General features: G+C 56.5%; 1 protein-coding gene across 1 annotated transcript; it reads left to right on the top strand.

The window, feature by feature from the left end:
* Nucleotides 1–1,601: 1,601 nt before the first annotated feature.
* On the top strand, nucleotides 1,602–17,219 carry KPTN (kaptin, actin binding protein). Its single transcript, XM_039510882.1, has 13 exons — nucleotides 1,602–1,614; nucleotides 1,714–2,064; nucleotides 3,187–3,269; nucleotides 4,608–4,692; nucleotides 6,657–6,711; nucleotides 7,258–7,333; nucleotides 8,388–8,461; nucleotides 8,964–9,073; nucleotides 11,437–11,532; nucleotides 12,055–12,121; nucleotides 12,589–12,724; nucleotides 14,587–14,796; nucleotides 16,675–17,219. Exons 1-13 carry the CDS (start codon nucleotides 1,602–1,604, stop codon nucleotides 16,804–16,806), a joined length of 1,488 nt encoding a protein of 495 aa, XP_039366816.1. The 3' UTR covers nucleotides 16,807–17,219.
* The last annotated feature ends 2,548 nt before the right edge of the window (nucleotides 17,220–19,767 follow it).

Consider the following 19,767-nt stretch of genomic DNA (forward strand, 5'->3'; position numbering starts at 1 on the left):
TTAAATGAAGCTTCTTAAACACTTTAAAAACCTTATTTACTACACATACAACAATAGTTGAGTTATATATTATAGACCTATTGAAAGAGACCTTCTAAAAACGTTAAAATGCATTACTAGAATGCAAAAGCTTAAATTGGAGTGAATAGATGAAGACTCAGCACAGCACTGCAGGGGGCAGCAGCCTTTCAGAACTTGAGCCATGGTCCCTCACTTGGTTTGATTCATTGGTATGTTGAAGCAGCTGTGAAGATTGGTCGTCTTGACATAAACAAGCCCAAGCTTGTCGGCTGGAGTAAACTGGCTCCAGGTTCACTGCCTGAGAACTGGCCATGCTGCAGCCACCTTTTTAACAGGCCCAAGAAATCCTGGGTGTAGAATGGGACTCTTCCTCCTCCTGCAACCCAAGTTAGTGATCAAAGAGCAGCTATTTCTGCCTAGTTCTGTTCTGTGGAGGTGGATAAATGTGCTGCAATGCTGGAGGGTCCCTATCTTCAAATGAGGCTTAGTCATGACACAATCCAGCTCTGCTGCTAAAGCATGGAAAAAGCTACTGCTAATTCTGATGAAACCTTCCTGGCAGAATCTAGGAGCAGATACAAGGGCAAGATTTTAGCATAGAAATCTCTGCTTGTGTAACAGCTGTGTTGAACCCTAAATTCCCTTGCCCTTCAACCCATCCCCACTGCTAAGGAAAAAGTGAGCTGTGATTGTGCTTTGTCACGTAGAAGTTTAGACCTTTTTGAGTTTATTCTGAGTGGAGAATGCCTGTTGTTGCAAAGGCTGCATATCACTTCTCGCCTGCTGCAGTCCGATGGCATGGCACCAGCCTGGAAACTGGAGCAAGAGGGTGGACGTGTTCCCTTTATGTATGTTGAGAGTTTGTCCTGAATGCTCCTCACTCTTCCTGTCCTGGGGAAGTGGGGTGTCCTGAGCACTCCCTTGTCAGGGGGGATGGGGAGTGACTACCCTTGACCTTGCCATGGAGGTGTGCTGGGGGGGGAGGGGGGTTGAGTGCCCCTCCCAAAGCCATCCCCTCTAGAGCGAGTCTGCCCTGATACTCTTTCGGCAGAGGGAGGACTGCCCTGAGTGCCCTTCGTGTCCTTTCCCCCCTCATGAGTGTGGAACTACACTGGGCCCTGCCCCAAGGCCTGTGGGTGGTAGCCCCTGCCCCATGGGTTACTACGGTGGGTGGGGCAGCCCCTGCCCCATGGAAAGGGTTACTACTCTGTCTGCATAGGGGAAATGGGGGTGGGGGGTGTCTGTCCTGAGCACTCGCTTGCTGGGGGGGGAGGTCCTCCCTGCCCCATGGAGGGGTTGACCTGAGCCGACCAGCCCCTGCCCCATAAGGGGGTTGCTGCCCCAGGTGCCCCTCCTGGCCCCTGCCCCACGGAAAGGGTAACTACTCTGTCTGCATGTGGGGGGGAGTGACACGGCCCTGCCCCATGGAGGGGCTGACCCAGCTGACCCGTCCGGCCCCTGCCCCAGAGAGGGGGCGTGGCTTCCCTCCCCGCTGGCCCAGACCCCGCCTCCTTGGGCGCTGTTGCTCACAGACGCCCCCACCGCGCCGACAGCGGACAGGGCACCGCCCCATGGGCGCCATGTTGGATCAGGGCAAGTTGCCCTGCCCGGCCTTGTGACGTCACCCGCCGCGACGCCGGCGCCGGCTGCTGCGCGAGGACCCCGCCCCTCCACTCCCGGCCGGCCGGCGAGGACCCCGCGGCGAGGTGTCCGCCGAGCTGCCTGAGCCGAAGGAGCGGCCGCGGCCATGGGGGCGCCGGGGCTGCCCGCTGCTGGAGGACAGCTTCACCCGCCTGGCCTCCCAGAGCAACGTCTACGGGCTGGCGGCGCTGGCCGGGGGCGGCGCGGGCCGGGGGGACCCCGACGGGGAGGGGGGGCCGGAGCAGGGCGCGGGGGGGCCCCCGGAGGGGGGGGCCGGGCCCGAGGGCCCCAGGGGGCTCCTGGTGGCCACCCTGAAGGGGAAGGTGATTTACTTCCGCTACCAGGATCTGCGGCAGAAACTGCGGCCGGTGGCCAGGGAGCTACAATTCACCTACATCCCTGGTGAGAGGGGTCAGGGGTCATTCTGGGGTCAGGGGTCACAGGGCTGGGAGCTACAATTCACCTACATCCCTGGTGAGAGGGGTCAGGGGTCACAGGGCTGGGAGCTACAATTCACCTACATCCCTGGTGAGAGGGGTCAGGGGTCATTCTGGGGTCAGGGGTCACAGGGCTGGGAGCTACAATTCACCTACATCCCTGGTGAGAGGGGTCAGGGGTCATTCAGGGGTCACAGGGCTGGGAGCTACAATTCACCTACATCCCTGGTGAGAGGGGTCGGGTTATTCTGGGGTCAGGGGTCCCAGGGCTGGGAGCTACAGTTCACCTACATCCCTGGTGAGAGGGGTCAGGGGTCATTCTGGGGTCAGGGGTCACGGGTGGGAGCTCGAGGGAGCTACAATTCACCTACATCCCTGGTGAGAGGGGTCAGGGGTCATTCTAGGGTCAGGGGTCACAGAGGTGGGAGCTTGAGGGAGCTACAATTCACCTACATCCCTGGGGAGAGGGGTTAGGGAGCACACTCGGGTTGGGGGGAGTCCAACTGGGCTGGGGGACAGGAATGTTTTCACTTATTTCCTTGGTGAGAGAAGTCAGATTAGGGGCGGGGGAAGGAAGTGGGAGTCATGGTTAGGGCAGGGGGCTGGGACTAAGGACTCCTGGGTTTTGGGGGAGGACGGGGGTCTTGAGGTTAGGACAGGGACTGGGACTCCTGGGTTCTGTTCCCAGCCGTCCTGCTGATTCTTTGTGTGGCCTTTGGCCTGTCTCTCAGTTTCTCTCTCCCTGGAATGAGGATAATGGGACTGATCTTTTTAAAGTGCTTTGAGATCCTCCCTCTGGTGCAATGTAGCGATTGTTTTTAAAGGCACGGGAGAGGTTATGGAAAAACACTCTTTGTTTGTCTAAGGCCTGCAAACAGGAGTCAAGTATTGTGCAAAGTTTATTAGTATTGCATTAAACTTTGTGACCTTTGGCAAAAATCTAAACTGTTAATCTGAGATCGTAAACTCTGCAAGGCCGGGACTGTTATTTTAGTCTATGCTTGTACAACACTAATGCCACGGGGACCTGTTCCCTGGGGCAAATAATACTAACCAGTTGTGTAAATGATTTATTATTTCTTGGCAGTTGATGCTGAGATTGTCTCGATTGACAGTTTCAGCAAGTCGCCGCCGAAGAGGGGTCTCGTGGTGGGAATAACGTTCATTAAGGTACCTGCTTTTCCTTTCCTGCCCTCCACTTTCTTCAACAGGTGGAGTTTGTTGCGTGTAGCTCTGTGGAAGGTGCTGGAGTGAAATTCCTGAGGATGTAGCTAGCAACAAAACTGCTATGGCCCAGTCAGCAGCAAGGCAAACTTCTGCACTGCATACGCAGCCCTGCCATGTGTCCTGGGTGCAGCCCTAATCTAGTTAACTCCACGCACATCTGTGTAAGATAGCGACCTAATATGATCCTCATTACTGTAGTGTCTGAGCACCTCACTATCTTTAATTCTTACAACTCTCCTGTGAGGTAGATCCATGCTATTGTCCTCAATGTACAGATAGGCAGTGGAGACCCAGAGTGGCTAAATGACTTAGATGCCCAATTGTCACTGAGTTTCAATGGGATTTGGGTGCCTAAACCCCTTAGGCTCCTATGAAAAATCTCAGCCCAAATTTTTGGCTTCTTTGCTGGGACAGCTAGCATGAAAGAGGGCTGTGACCTGCTCTGTGCCTCAGTTTTCCCATCTGTAAAATGGTGATAATTATACCAACCTCCTTTGTAAAGTGTTTTGAGAGCTACTGATGGAAAGTGCTAGATGTTGTATAGGCCACGGAACCAGCTGTTATTCCCATGCCAGTGACCACTTTGAGCCCCTGATTAACTGCCTGTTGTACAGGCCAGTATTGTTCCCTTGTACTCCTCGGTCCAGGTCCGTCTGTTGTCCCTCGTGAGATAATTAGACCGTAAGCTTCGTGGGGCAGGGAGTGTGGTTTTGTTCTGCGTTTCTGCCTATTGCCCTGGGGTGCTGGTCCATGACTAGGGCTCTTAGATAATAGTAGAGGTGTAGGATTTAGACTCCATTGTTGGTCCCCAGAACTGTCCGTTCCCTTACGAAAATGGAATGATAATGTTCCCTTTTTGAAAGTTGTGCTTTGAAATGATCCCCACAGGTTCTGTTACTCCATAAGCTAACGCAGGGGTAGGCAACCTATGGCACAGGTGCCGAAGGTGGCACGCGAGCTGATTTTCAGTGGCATTCACACTGCCCGGGTCCTGGCCACTGGTCTGCCCGCGGGGCTCTGCATTTTAATTTAATTTTAAATGAAGCTTCTTAAATATTTTAAAAACCTTATTTACTTTACACACAACAATAGTTTAGTTCTATATTATAGACTTATAGAAAGAGACCTTCTAAAAACGTTAAAATGTATTACTGACCCGTGAAACCTTAAATTAGACTTAAATGAAGACTTGGCACAGCACTGCTGAAAGGTTGCTGACCCCTGAGCTAATGTCTCTGATGATCCTCAGACGGATTCCTCTTTTTCCCTGTCTCTCTCTAGGACTCTGGAGATAAAGCGAGTCCATTTCTGAACATTTATTGTGACTATGAGCCCGGATCGGAATATAACCTGGACTCCATCGCACGTAAGTAACCAAGCTAACGTCTGACCCCTGGGCTGTTGTCTGGTGGGAGCAGAGTAAACATAATTGGCCTCCTGCAGTAAACCCAAGGGCTACGATCTTGTCACATCTTACAAGCTAAGCCGCATCAGCCTGGCTCAGTACTTAGCTGTGGGACCTCTAGGGAAAACACAGGAGCTGCAGGGAGTGGTGGTGGTGGTGGCGGCTCAGCTGGAAGTGCTCTGAAGAGCGAGCGCTCTCCCCCGTGAGGCTCCCTCTTTCAGAGAAGACCTAACTGAAATCTGGCCAGTGACAGGTTGCAATAGGTCCCCCGGCGTTTTCCCTAAAGCTCTGGTTGTCATCCCTGGGGTCCTGGCCAATGTGAGCAATGGGGTTGTCTTCTTAAAGTTCCCATGTTCGTTCCGGTTGCAGAACTTTCTGCTCTTCTGAGCAGGGACTGTCCCTTCCTGTGTGTCTGTACGGCCTCTGGCACGATGGGCTCCTGCCTGTGGTTGGGGCTTCTGGGCCCTGCTGTAATCCAAATAATAACCAGCAAATAACAGTTGCAATGCTATGGCAGTTCGGTGTGCTGTTGAACAGCTGCTGTAGCCCACCCAAGAGGTGGCTGCATTTTGGTGGTAGGTGAGTTACCCTTGGGGATCCTGTAGGCTGAAAGGTGCTAAGGAAATGTAAGATTTTGTTCCAGAGATGAAGATCTTTAAGTTACTACAGAGAATTCTTGCTAGAACTGGCTGCCTAGTGTAACTTCTGCTGGTGCACCTGTCCTTCAATCAGATTAAATGTACCGCCTGCAGAACTGAGCTGGGTGGCTGGGATTTTAACACTGTTACAATCCTCATCTTGAAGACATTTACGGATTTATTCTGATCCCCCCGTCTTCTTACGATGGAAACACATTAAAAAGGAAATAGTATCAGGAAGGCTCTTGTTAAATTTTAGACCCTTCAGCCTCCTACAATCCTAGGTAGGTCTGTCTCCCCTCTTTAATTCCTGCTAGGTCCCGGTTAGCCCATAGCTAGGGGAGGCGGGCAGGGGGCAGGGCAAGATTGACAGAATGACTGTCTGTTCCCCAGCCTAATTTGAATTATGATTATTACGGTACTGCCTAGAGACCCCAACTGAGATCAGGGCCCCGTTGTGCCAGGTGCTGCCCAGACCCCAACCAAGATCAGGCCCCATTTGTGCCAGGCGCTGCCCAGACCCTGACCGAGATCAGGGCCCCGTTGTGCCAGGCGCTGCCCAGACCCTGACCGAGATCAGGCCCCCGTTGTGCCAGGCGCTGCACGTGCACCTAGTAAGAGACAGTCCCTGCCCCCAAAGAGCGTACAGGCGAAACAGCCAGTGTAACCAAACAGTAAGCTGAAGGAAGGACTGTCACTCTCATTTCATCCTTTCACAGCCCGGCTTTGAGCCCTTTCACTGTGCAAAAATATTGGAAAAAATCTGGGAACCTTAAGAAAAGCTGTTTTGCGGGGTGGGGAGGCGTCTGTATCTCAGAAATCCCTTCGTCGCACGGTCCCCTACATGGATCACTAGCCTAGCCAGCGCCCCAAGCAGGCACGCCACATTCCTGTGCAGTCTAAGTTCCCCTGCAGATTTTCGAGGACGTAGAAGAGTCGAGCGTGAAACAGAAAGCTGGCTGGAACCGTAACTCAGCTGAGCTGGCTCTCGTCTCCAGTGAGGGCGTGAGGCCCGGAGAGGTGCGGTGATGTGCCAGGGTCGCCTCGCTGGGACTTGAACGCCGATCTCTTAGATCCCTGGCCACATGGGCATCTACCGCTTCCCTCTGAGGTGGGGGTTAAAGCGCCGATTGCAGGAATGCTAAACGTCAAAGCAGATCCTCTGGGCCGCAGCCTCTGACTCTCAGAGAGCCTGTGGTGCGATTTGTGGTGGTGTTTTGTTAGAGACCCGGCGGGTAATTCTGTGTCCGATTTCCCTTCTTACTCATCTCTGTTCTTCCCCTCCAGAAAGCTGCCTGAACCTGGAGCTGCAGTTCACCCCATTCCAGCTGTACCATGCAGAGTACGTACACCGCTCCGCCATTCTTGTCTCTTGCCGTGCACGAGCCTGCGAGCTCACGCTAGCAATAACCGCCCAGCCCCTCCCTGCTTTAAACATCAGCCGGAAAAGAGACGTTGAAGACCTTGGGATTTGCCATTCTGTCTTTTGGAGGCCTGGGCGTGTCTAGTACATGGAATGGGCCTGGCCGGCTGGGCAGTTGTGCACAACAAGGCGGGTGATCCAGGAAAGGCATTTCAGAAACACGGGGGGGGGCGGCTGCCAGGCTCCGTGACCCTTGGGCAGTGAAGTTTACAATTGTGACCAGAGTGGTCACTGATGCAGGGAATGGGGAATTATGGGACAGCGGCTGGAGGCCTGGTAGGATCAACGCAGGTCACACAGTGTCTACGCTCGCCCAGCGTCGATCTGGGTAGGTTGGCCATGGTGCCAGACTGCCTGGGGAGTCGCCGTAATGTCTTTCCTCCAGCAGCACCATTCCCGCAGCTGGGTCCTCAGATGCGTGGAATCGCCAATTCTGGGAATTATTTTCCTTTTCTGCTCTTCCAGAGTCCACGTTGGAGACCAGCCAGAGACAGTCTTTCTGCTGAGTGGGAACGACCCCTGCATTCACCTGTACAAAGAGGTGAGATCAGTGCACACAAGGAGCCACCCGCTGCTGGGTTCTGCCGTGGTACGGACCCATGTGCTCCGGAGCTCACTCGGAGAACAGTTGACTCCTGTGTGGCGTGGCACCTTTCCTCTCCAACACAGGGATTAGTTACCTGCACTAGAATGCAGCCACCTCTGGAGTGGGGCGGGGCAGCTGTTAACATGGGGATCCCTCACGCAGGGCTGACATGCAGCTGCCTCTGGAGTGGGGCGGGGCAGGAATTGCTCACTCAGTGCCAAAGCTGGCCCTGAAGGGTGAGGTGTGGCAGCTTCCTCCCCAGCCATCCGTGCAGTGCTTTAGGACCGGAAATGGGGGTGCTGTGGTGACCTGCATAACACAGGCTGAAGAATTTCCCCCTGTTCTTGCTGCCTCCAGCCCATAGCTTGTGGTTGAGCTAGAGCAGAGGTGTCCTGTCTCGAGAGAGAGACTCCAGGTGCTGAGAATCCACCGCAGCTCTTCATTGCTTCTCTAATACTAAGAGCCCACCCCCGTTGCACCTGCATCGCACTGTCTGGCTCTCTGCCCCTCCCCTGGGCCTCGCAAGGCTGGGAGCTTGTTGTGTGACCCCTGGTGCAGGTTCACTTCCTTCTCAGAGATGCTGTTCTGCTGGTATCAGCACTGGGGGAGGAATGTGTGCGCTGTCCCTTTAAAAAAAAGAAAAAGAAAGAAGACGTTCCATGTGGTAATAGCGAAGTGTTACCTAGCACTCTTCGTCAGCAGCTCCTAAAGCGCTTTACAGAGGAGGTTGGTCTCATCGTCCCCTTTGGGATGGGGAAACTGAGGCACAGGGAAAGAGAAGTGACTTTGCCCAAGGTCGCCCAGCAGGCCAGTGGCAGAGCCGGGAGTAGATCCCGGGTCTCCTGTGTCTGTGTGGTGGTCCGGCCACGCTGCCGCAAAGGCGCACCGGGGCACGCTGAATGCGAGTAACTGGGATTGGCCCCCAGGGTATTTGAGCACAGTGGCTGGCCGGGCCTGGAAGGGTTCCAGCCATCTCCAGGGCGGTGACGTGAGCGCTTCCCCCTTGCAGAACAAAGGCTTGCACCAGTTCGAGGAGCAGCCCGTGCAGAACCTCTTCCCGGAGCTCCAGGAGCTGCCCAGCAAGTAGGAGAAATGGTTTGGTAGGGACGTGTCCCCCGTGCGGCTGAGCTGGGGAGGAGGTGTCTGTGTTAGTGGCTGCGGGGCTTGGGGGGGGGGCGACTCATTCTCGCAAACCGGGCCCAGATCGGCGTCACTCCATTGGAGTCAAGGCCTCCGTTTGCCACCAGCTGTGGCTCTAAGCCACGGTTTATACCCAGCTGACACCAGTGGTTCCCAGCCTTTCCCACGCTGGGTCGCCCACCCCCCTACCCGGCCCTCTCCCCCTCCTTAGCGAGTGGGCAGTGTGGTCGGGACCCCAGCCTGCAGGCTGCGATCTCTGCTCTGCTGGACACCCAGGCTGGTTCTCATGTGCCAGGGCTTCCTGCTGCTACTCTCAGCTCTGCAGCTCCTGGTCCCCCTGACACGTTCTCCCCCTTCCCCGCCTGATTGTCTCCTACCGCCTTTTCCTTTCCTCTCCCCCCTCCCCCCGGCGGCGCACGGCCTCACGTGTTGTGTCCCCCCCCAGCGTGCTGTGGCTGGACGTCTGCAACATCCCCGGCTCAGGCCGGCGTCTCACAGCCTTCGGGTGCCAGAGCGGCTACGTCCGGGTGGCCCAGGTGGAGCAGGCCAGCAGAGGTGAGCCAGGCTGCCCTTCCAAGGGCACGCAGGGCATTGGTGGGTGCGCCAGGTGTGACGGGTTCCCCCCGTGGTGCCACCTGGAACTGGGGTACCGCTGAGCCCTCTGACCCACCAGCCTGGGCTCCCTCTCTCACTGAGCTGCTGTGAGAAGCTGCAGACCCGCTCCTGATCCTACACTTCCTCCAGGTAGGAACACACCCAGCGGCAGTTACCTGCAGGCTTTCTGGCTAGCCACTGCACGACCCAACAGCCAAAATAACCAGCAGCTTCCCAGCCTCAGTCCCTAGGGCTGTCCCGTCCTGACCTGGCCCAAACCCCAGCCAGTGTGAATTTATTGTCCAGTTCACTTCCCCCTCAATGCGGAGAGGATTATGCCACAGCCTTTGAGCTACGTTTTCCCAGGCATTTCACTCAAACTCACTGGTTTAGGTAAAGCAAAAACAAATTTATTAACTACAAAGGATAGATTTTAAGTGATAGCAAACAGATTAAAGCAGATTCCCTAGGAAATAAACAGAAACACAAACTGTCTAACACACTAGTTAGACTGACTATGAATTAGAAGTTTCTCACCCTGAGAGAAGGTACAAGCAGGCTGCAGATTCTTAAGGTACAAGCTACACTTGTTTTGCAGCTTGGGATTCCCAGGCGTTTCATACACAGGCTAGCAATCCCTTTAGCCTGGGTCCAGCACTTCCCCCCGTTCAGTCTTTGTTCCCGTGTGTGGGTGTGGGAAGAACCACAGATAGAACGCCTCCCTCCTTTGTATAGCTTTTACCCTTTGTTTTAACCCTTTGTTTCAAAGTTTGGTGGTTGGTTTGGTGGACAACAACAACCCCAGGAGTCCATGGAGTCCAGCATCTGGCCTGGTGTTCTGTTCTTGTAGAGTCGCAGCAGGCGCAGGCAGGGCTGGGGCGGGGCGGCTCATCAGGTGGGGGTGAGAGGGAGCCCCTATGGTTTTTCCCAGTGACTCATTTCCTTCATAGGCCTCTTCCTACCCAGCCATCAACCCTGAATGTCATCTGAAAGCAGTGGGTCTGTGTGGGGTGTTGCACAGTGTTGATACAGGAAGTACAGTAGTATTTATAACTGATATAGGAAATGATACGCATGCAAATAGGATAATCATAGTCAGCAAATCATCATTTTCCATCACCACTCACATGACACCATTTGTACATGACCACAAATAAGATGTCAATCATAATATATCATAACATGAAGAATATGGGGGTGGGGCAAGAATGCAGGGTGGCGGGGATCTGCTGAGTCTCCAGTCGGTCCATGGAGCAGGGGGTCCTGATGGTGCCGTGAATGGGCTGGGACCCCAGCTGAATGACAGTCTGGAGCTTCAGAGCTTCAGCACCTTCAGCTTTCCCCACCTCTGCTGGCAGTGAGTGGGGTGATGGGCACCAGTGGGGTGAGCTCTGAGTATCTGATCTCCCCTCCCCTCCCGCTGGCTCCCTGGCTGGGTCCTCCTGCGAGCACAGGGCTCCCTCTCTCTCAAGAAGGAGGGGAAGAAGGAGAAACTCCTCATGAAGGAGGGAACTCCAGCGGACTGGGGCTGCTGGAGGGCTACACCCGGGACACCCCCTCGGGACAGAGGCCACCCCAGATGCTTTTTGATGGGCTTGGATCTGATGGGCCTAGGCTCTGGGGAGAGGAGAGGAGGAGATGGAGATGATGGGGCTTTTTTCCCATGCTCTTCCAGGTAGATCTGGCCTCTCTCCCACACTTCCGTGATGCACTGACCCACGTTTAACTCTGTCCTCCCTGCAGCAGGGTGTGCGTTGAGTAAGGCCATGTCTATGCTGGGTGGGAGTTTCCACTGCTAGTACATCAGCACTGGCCTAAACGGCTGGCGTTGGCCTGCTGCGAATCGTGTCTACACAAGCAGTGTGGACTAGCGCCGGGCACAAAACCCTTTTCCCATCCCGTGGGAACGGTGGAGATTTCGAAGCCATTTCCCTCCCAAATTGGACAAAAAGTCAAAATCCCCCCAAATTTCACAGCCCGAGAGACCAAAATCAGTCCAGGTTCAGGTCAGTGGAAACGTTTAGTTAATTTCCAAATGTTTCAATTGCAACCTTTTTTTTACCCTTTGTTTAGTGTAAACTACGTTAAATTTCAACCTGCCCCTTCCCTCCCCCCCAACTTTTCTGAAACATTAAAACTTTTTTTTTTCATTTGGAAAATTCGTCAAAACGGAACATTTCCCGCTAACGATTTTGGGGATGTGGCGGGAGAACATTTTGTTCAAAAAGTCCCACGCAGCTGTAGCGTGGGCAGGGCCTATGCGCCTTCCCGGCTGGGTCGTCCGCTTTGCCCTCAGCATCCTGTGTCTCTGCTCTCCGTTGCAGAGGTACTGCAGAGCTGGAGCATTCAGCAGGACGGCCCCATCTCCAAGGTCCTGGTGCTCAGGCTGCCATCCTCCGAGAGTGACCCTGCCCAGAATGGTGAGCCCGCAGGGAGCTGGGGGTGGGAGGCGTGGCTTAGGTTTGACCAAGCAGACATGGGGGGTTCATTTGTAACTCGCGGGTGCTCTGTGGGGTCTGATGCACATTAACCCTTGCAGCTCAGAGTACAAATGAGCTTGTTCTTTGCCTTCGCTCGCAAACAGCCAGTCCCCTCCCTCGCTCCGGTTTCCACCCATTCGTGTGTCCTTTGGGGCTGCCTGGGGTTCAGGCGGGTTCGCTAACAGGCACTTGTTCTGTGCCCTAAGTCTTGGGGGGCACATTTCAGGGAGGTGCAGGCCACTGGAGTCCTGCTTTCTGCTTCGCTCGACCCCTGCAGTGGAGTCGGGCTGAAGCGAGGCAGCAGGTGGAGTGGGGGTCGATGAGGGCCCAGACGAGCTTGCCTGGCAGGTGGGGAGAGGGAAGCTGCCAGGTTGCCGAGAGCCCTGCGATGGCTGGGAGCCAAGCGTTAGCCCGCTGGCCGGTGTGTCTCCCCATCACGACCCGCTGTGTCTGCTCCCCTAGGTAATGGTGGCGAGCAGGGCTACAGTGTGCTCGTCACTAGCACCATCGAGTTGTCCGTGGTGTACAGGTCAGTGCTGGGGACGGGCGGGGGCTGGGACACGCCACGACGCACTTTCCCGGCGCACTTTCCCGTGGGGCCCTGACGGGGGATGATGGGATCAGATGACGTGGGGTTGAGGGCACAGACACTACCATTGGAGAGCCGCTGCGGCGTGGCTGGCTCGGGGGCAGGTCTCCTCCTGCCCAGCTCACCTGCACTTGGATCGGCAGGATCCCTCTCCCAGTGCCCAGAGCCGGGGCACGTGTGCCTACGAGCGGGAACGCGCGGCCTTAATGGCCTGCCTAGCCCAGCAACACACAACCTTTCCCGGAGCCAGGGTCCTCCCCAAGGAGCCTTCCTCAGTCCTGACCCTGACCCAGGCTTCCTGGAGGGAGGCGTGGGGGGTTGAGACGCAGCATGGCCGAGCACGTAGGGGGCTGGGCTCAGGAGCTCCCTGCTCTGTGTTTGGTAACTTCCCTCACCGTGCCCCCCAGGAACGTCCTGACCCACGGGCTGGCAGATCAGCTGACCCTGCCAGCCAGCGACCAGCATGACAGCGTGCTCTGTGCCCTGGTGACCGACGTCGATTTCGACGGGGCGCCCGAGATACTCCTCGGCACGTATGGACAGGTAGGCGGAGGGGCATGGCGGGGTGCTGGGGGAGGCTGCTGCGCCCCTATCTGCATGGTGAAACCACTGCTCTAGGGGCAACCCAGGCAGTGGGCGAGAGCGTGTGTCAGGTGGGATCTGCTGTGTGACTCTGTGATGGGGCACCGAGGGATTGGCCAGTCCCAGCTGCTTCAGAGGAAGGTGCAGCAAACCCTGAAGTGACAGGGGAACTGCTCTGCCACAGGGTGACCTGGCCTTTTACTAGGCTGAGTCCAGGGGGCAGAAGCTCCCCCCAGATGGGGGGCAGAGGGGTAATAGAGGGAGTGAGGGGAGGTACTGAGACTCTGCCAGGTGGGAGAGAGGGGGGCAGCTGGCTCCAGGCAGGGAATGGGGGTCCCGGGAGGTTCCTACCTGCTCCCTGCGTCCCACTCTCACATCCATCGTCCCCCACCCGCATGCCGGGCATGCATGAGTTTACGCTGGGGTGGAGCTCCCACCTCCTGGTTCTGCTGTCCCCGGGTCATGTGACAGGAGCAGGTGACTCAGGTTCAGCGCAGCTGGGACATCACAGAATCAAACTGTGGCATCATCGACATGTTGGGCTGGAAGGGCCCTCGAAAGGGCCTTGGATCCAGCCCCCTGCGCTGAGCCAGGGCCAAGTGAACCTAGACCAACCCAGACAGGGCTTTGCCCAACCTGTTCCTAAAGCCTCCAGTGGCTGCGAATCCACAGCCTCCCTGGTCACCTGTCCCAGGGCTTAACCGGCCTCAGAGTCAGAAAGTTTGTCCTGATACTCAACCTAGAGCTCCCTCGCTGCCGATTAGGCCCCTTACTCCTTGTCCTACCAGCGGTGGACACAGAACAGTTCATCACCAGCCTTGAAGACTGTTCAGGTTCCCCTCACTCATCTGTTCTCCAGACTACACATGCCCAGTTGTTTTAACCTCTCCTCCTAGCTCAGGTGTTTTCTCCCTTTTGCTGCTCTCCTCTGGGCTCTCTCCACTTTGTCCACATCTTTTGTAAAGCGTGTTCCCCAGCGCTGAGCAGAGGGAGACAGGTACCGCCCGGGTCTTCTACACGACACTCCCGTTAACACCCCTCGGAATCCTAGTCACCTTCTTCATAACCGCCTCACATGAGTGACACTTTTGATCTGTGATCCCCTCGAACTCCCAGCTCCGTTTCAGCCGTCCGACCCCCTAGCCAGGTATAAAGGGCGAGAGGGAGAGATTCAAAGGCGCCAGGGAGCTGTGTGGCAGATGGGAGCCCTCGGGAGGGGTCCCCTGAGCTAGCGAGCCTGCAGACAGACGTTGGGTGTGCCTGGTTTTAAGCTGAACCGTTTTAGGATTAAAAGTGCAAAGCCCCAGGTTGTGGTGATTTTGTTTGGCTGCGGAGTTGGGGAAACTGAGGCAGCGTCCGGTTGAGCACCAGATAAGGTGAGACCCTGTTACCCCCTAGTGGCTAGAGCTCAGCCCGTGCCCTGAAGCAGGAGAATCTCTAGCCCGGCCAAATCCTCACTGTTCTGACGCTGGATTTTCTTGCTAATCACACAAACATCCCTCGCTGAATCCTGCTAAGCTCTTGGCTTCAGTGAAATCATGTGGCAGGGAGTTCTCCTGGCTAACAAGATTTAAAGTGTGTGTGTGTTTCCTGTGCACAAGTGCCAGGCCTGCTGGGGGAGGGACGGCTGTCCGGAGGTGGGGGCTGATCAGGAGCTTCCTGGCTCTTTTGCAAATGTTGATCATTTCATGCTGTGCCTGCATCCCGCTGGGTTACACCCTCCCCTGCCAGTGCAGCCTGGCCATCATTAGCAGGGCCCATCTGTCCGCCTGCAAACTCGCCTGCCTGCCTCCCAGCATGTTTCTCTCTTCTCCCTGTCGCAGGAGCTGCTCTGTTACAAGTACTGGAGCTCGGGAGCTACCGGTGCTGGTGCAGCCGAGGCCGAAGGCTCGTCGCTGCCCGCTGGGGAGTTCCATCTGCTCTGGAAGCGGAGTTTCCCCAGCCCCCTGCTGTCCATGGAGTACGCAGACCTGACCTGTGATGGGCTCTGCGAGCTGGCCGTGGTGTGTCTGAAGGGGCTGCATGTCCTGCAGGTGAGTCGGCCCTTCTGAGAAGGCCAAGCAGATCTCAGTAGCCCTCCGACTTTAGCTGTCCCAGTGTCCTGGCCAACGATAATGACGTTCTCTCTGGCTGAAAACTCTCCTGTTGGACACAGAGTTCTGCTTCACTTCCTGTCCTAAACTGGTGCGTGGGGTTGCTATATGGATGTTAAACAGCTGCCACATCCCTGCCTGGAGGTCACTGCATGCCTCTGGCAGGTGAAGTGATCCTTGCATATGTGACTTAAATCCTTTGCAATCTTTGGGGGTGAAATATGCTGCAAGAAATGTGAGAGTAATATCTCAAAGTTAGATTTCTGATGGATCCTTGTGGTCTCTATTTCTGGGGATTGGGTCCCCCGCTCCTTGCGGTCGTGAGATGTTCCACCCTGAGGGAGGCTTCCCCTCTCACTGGCCAGTCGAGAGTCTCGCAGAATCCCCAGGGCTGATAAGACCCGTGCTGCAGAACTCGGGGGATGCCAAGCATGGCTGGGGAGGAGGGATGTAGGAAGCTGACTTTGTTTCACCTCTGCATCGGGCCATCTAGTCGGGTGGTGCAGCCTTCAGCAGTGCCCAGTGCTGGGTACAGAAGATGATTTAAAAAAAAACCTTTCCCCACTTCTACTAGTGTCACAGGCCAGCGATATGGGAGGATGGGGGATTCCTTGCTGGGATCCGCTCATGCACTAGATTTGTCTCTTCCTGTCTTAGCTGCAAAAGTTACTGGTGATGGAAGTGTCACAATAACTGACCCTCTGATCTGTTGCGCTGCGAACACCTCTGCCTGCGCCTGCCCACCACACGAAGGAGTATTGCCTTTTATCACGTCTAGATTCCCTGGGCCGTCCCTTGCTGGGGATCTGCCGGCGCTTGTATGGGCCGAGGGTAACTGGGAGCTCAGAGTTCATGGCTCCGTCGAGTCCCTCCTCCGCTCTGCTCTTTGCCTATTAACGATTCATTTCAAATAGAAACGTGGGCCCCGGGCCAGCCCCTGTGTGCCAGGGAACAGAGAAGGGCAGCAAACAGGGGGGTAAAAACCCCATTTCCAGGTGGTGGCGAATGTCCCCAGCACGGTGCTGCAGAGCACGGCCTGAATGTTGCATGCAGCAATGGGGAGCTTATATCCAAGAGGAGCAGCCCGGGATCGGGAGGGCCGCCCTAGCCCCGTTGTCCTTGTACTGGCGGTTTTGTCCTCTCAGAGAATCTTCCCGGAGAGCCGCAGTCTCGTAAACAGAGGCAGGACTTCCTGCCCTTGCCAGCTGTAGGAAGGAAAAGGGAGACTGTCTCTAGGGCTGAGAAAAGGCAAACGTCTGAGGTGCGCTAGTCCGGCTCCCCATAGTACAGCCCCAAACGCTGCCTGTAAACCCGGCTGTCACAAGGGAAAGGTGCCAGGCCTGAGTCCCGCACTTTGACATCGGGGTACAGCCAGACGACTCTGCAACGTGCGTTCTGTGCACGACGCAGCCCAGACACGAGCCAGGATACAGAACAGCTAGCAGAGAAAGAAAGAGCAGATCCGCTCAGCGGCGATTGATTATCGTTCTGCCAGCGCCTAGGAGCCCATTGTGCTGGGAGAGGCGTGCAGAAGGCAGCCCCTGCCCTGGCGGGCTCATGCGATGGAGAGAGACAGGCAGGCAGGAGCTGCAGAGGAGAAGATTCTTGCGCGGATGCGTGTGCAGGGTTAGCAGAAGCGAGCGCTAGGCCAGTCGAGCGGTGGGAGGCCAGGCCTGTCGGGGCGGCTGAAGCGAGTTCCGGCAGGTGGGCGATCTGAGCTGGCTCCTGAAATGAAGGGAGGCTTGTCGATAGCCGTAACCTCTCTGGGCCCGTCCCGCTCACCAGCTCACTGCTTCTCCCCCTTCTCCTCCCACACAGCACAGCCTGAAGCAGACGGCTCAGTGCCTTCTGGAGAGGCTTCGCCAGGAGGCGGCACGGCGGGCGAGCCACAGCCGCGTCTCCCAGCGGGTGCGAGATGCTAACGCGGAGGGGGAAGCAGCAGAGGTATAACTGGGCACGGCCTGCGCTCGCCACATCGCAGCTGATTTCTGGCCAGCCTGGTTGCAGGAGCCTGCTCGCCGCAGGGGCTCCAGGAGGGGCTGGCAGGCAGAGGGGCCCTGAACAGCCAGGGGAGCGATGATGGCAGCGGCAGGGAGAGATCAGGACATGACGGAGGATCCAGCCCTAACGGCTCTTCATCTGCGAGAGTGGAGCAGCCAACCAGGAAGCCGTGCTGGAGCCTTCCTGGCTTGGACGTGAACATCGGACTCCTCCGGTCCCTTTGCCCGCTCTGGGCCAGCCAGGCACGGGCCAGCCCGTGGCACAAGAGGCCCTGGAAGTGTGACGCCAAGGGCCACAGCTGACTTGGAGGGACGTTTACATTCACCCCCACCCCCCTCCCGTCCAGTAAAAGTTCCCATGCCCCCAGTGTCCTGCTGCCGTCTGTGTCTGCCCTGGGAAGGGGGTGTGGAGCTAGGTAGAGGTCCCTGCAGGCCACATTCGGGGCCCTCCTGTTATAAATTGGAGGTGACCCTTTGATGGGGGTGCTCCTGGGCCAGAGAAGGGGAAGTGCTCTGCGAGTGGGGAGCCATTTCTGGGGGCCCCTTGGGCTAGCAGGCAAAGGCCAGGGAGAGCCAGCGGCTGGGAGCTGGAGCCAGACAAGCGGAGACTAGAAATGGGCTCGTGTTTAGCAGCGAGGGTCTTTAACCCCTGGAAGAACCAGCGCAGGGAGGTCCTGGATTCGCCATCACCTGCCGGCTTTGAGTCAAGCGGGTTCTGGAGTAGCCCTGCGAATGGAGCAGGGGGATGGACCCTGGTCAGTTTCTGAAGGGGGGGCCTGTGATAGCAGGGGTGGGACTCAGTGACCCAGGAGGTCCCGTCCAGTCCAATGTTCCCACTGAATTTCTGTCTGAAAGCCTGAGCCCAGCCTGAGCGTCGGCTGGATGCAGGAATCGCTCGGGGTGGCGCTCTGCGGGGGGTCAGGCTGGACGATCAAAATGGGCCCTTCCGGTTTCCTCTAGTTACGCTTCTCCCCGTCTTACAGTTTATGGGGAAACTGAGGCACAGCATGTGGCAGCGACCTGCCTGGGGTCACCCAGTGAGTCGGGGGATGGGGGAGAGCAGGGAGCAGCTCCCCAGGAGGCCTGGCTCACCGCCTGACAGCCTGCCATGCCACAGGTGCCAGGGACAGGCAGCCCCATATGCCCCTGCCAGACAAGAAATCACCTTTAATATTAGACACCAGCTTGTGACAAGTGTCAGGGTTTGTCAGCTCCAAAGGCTGCAGGGAGGGAATATCTGACTGATTTCCTGCATGATGCACACAAGCCTTGGGCTCCGCATTTCCCGGAGGGCACCCGGGAGTGCTGCCTTCTGCGCTGCAGCCAGGAGGGAGCAGCGGGCTTCCCGGGTGGCTGGGAGAGTCGGCAGCGGTTCCTGCTGGACAGAGCTGAATTATTGGGAGTCTCTGGATCTTTCTAAGCTGGGTCCCTCTGAATCGCCTCTGGGGGTTTTTTGGGGCTGCAGTGGTTGGCGAAGGCTGGAAGCAGCTAGGGGCAGACGTGCAAGCCAGGATTCTCTAGCTGCCCAGCCTGAGGCAGTGGGGCCTAATGAATGGGGGGCAGGGGGACGTTTTGTTTTAGGTGCAGGCGTCAGGACGTGTAGGTTTTATTCCGAGCGCTGCCGTGAACTCACTCAGTGGAATGGGGAGCTTGTCACCCAGGAGGCCGGGCGTCTGCAAGGCTGAATTTGCTAATGCTTGTTAAACGCTGCGAGATCCTCCACTGTAAGGAGCTATGCAAGCATCGGGTTGTTAGACAGGAGGCGCCCGTGGAGCCATTTCTCCGTCCTGCGCTCGGAATGTGACTCACCTCTTTGTGCCACATCTCGTTGCCTCCGATCTGTGCAGCGCGGGCTCTGGGGAGCACTCCTCTCATAACCCCCAGCCGTTCTCAGGCGCATCACAGAGCACTCGACAAAACAGCGCAGCGTCATTACCCCGTTTTACAGATGGGGAAACTGAGGCACGGGGCGGGGAAGTGACGTGCCAAGCAGGCCTGAGGGCAGAGCTCTAAGCACTAGACCACAGTGTCACTTCGTACACGACGAATAAAACAGCAACGTCCAGGGAGGTGGGACTAGTGATCTCGGCAAAACCCAGCATCTCTGAGCTGTGGCCATTTGCAGCCGTCTCAGCCGCCGGGCTGCGGGAAAGGCTCCTTCTGCCGCTCAGCAGGATTTCTCCTGCCCTCGCTCCCATTTCTCTGGGCGGCTGTCACTGGGGTGTGTGTGAGGGAAACACCAGGATGAAGCAGAGCTGTTATCTCAGCCTCCCTCCCTTAATAGACTGAATCCTCCTCCTTCCTGTCTCCCTTCCTGCACCCGGTCCTGCCGTCCTCCCTCTCCAGCCCCAGCCCCAGCCCCAGTGAACACGCTCTCTCCTTCCTCCCCGTGCCTCCAAGGCTTTAAAAAGAGCTGCCAGGTAGGCCCCACCTCCCGTTTTTCCCGTCGTGGGATGGCAGCTGGTGGGGTGTGATGGGATGGCAGCTAGGTGTGGGGGCGGAGAGGGGACGGGATAGCGGGGGGGGTGGTGTAGGAGAGAGCGGGAGTATTTATTGCAGGGGTCAGCAGCCTTTCAGCAGTGGGGTGCCGAGTCTTCATTGAGTCACTCTCATTTCAGGTTCCGCGGGCCGGTCAGACACGTTAACGTTTTTAGGTCTCTTTCTCTAAGTCTATAATATAGAACTAAACTATTCTTGTCTGTAAAGTAAATAAGGGTTTTAAAATGTTTAAGAAGCTTCATTTAAAATCAAATTAAAATGCAGAGCCCCCCCACCCCGGACTGGTGGCCAGGACCCGGGCAGCGTGAGTGCCACTGAAAATCAGCTCGCGTGTCGCCTTTGGCACATGTACCATCAGTTGCCTACCCCTGATTTACTGCTTTAACATCAGGATGAATCCTGGTGCAGGCCA

Source organism: Mauremys reevesii, linkage group 22 (assembly GCF_016161935.1).
Source record: "Mauremys reevesii isolate NIE-2019 linkage group 22, ASM1616193v1, whole genome shotgun sequence".
In the NCBI taxonomy this organism is placed as follows: domain Eukaryota; kingdom Metazoa; phylum Chordata; order Testudines; family Geoemydidae; genus Mauremys; species Mauremys reevesii.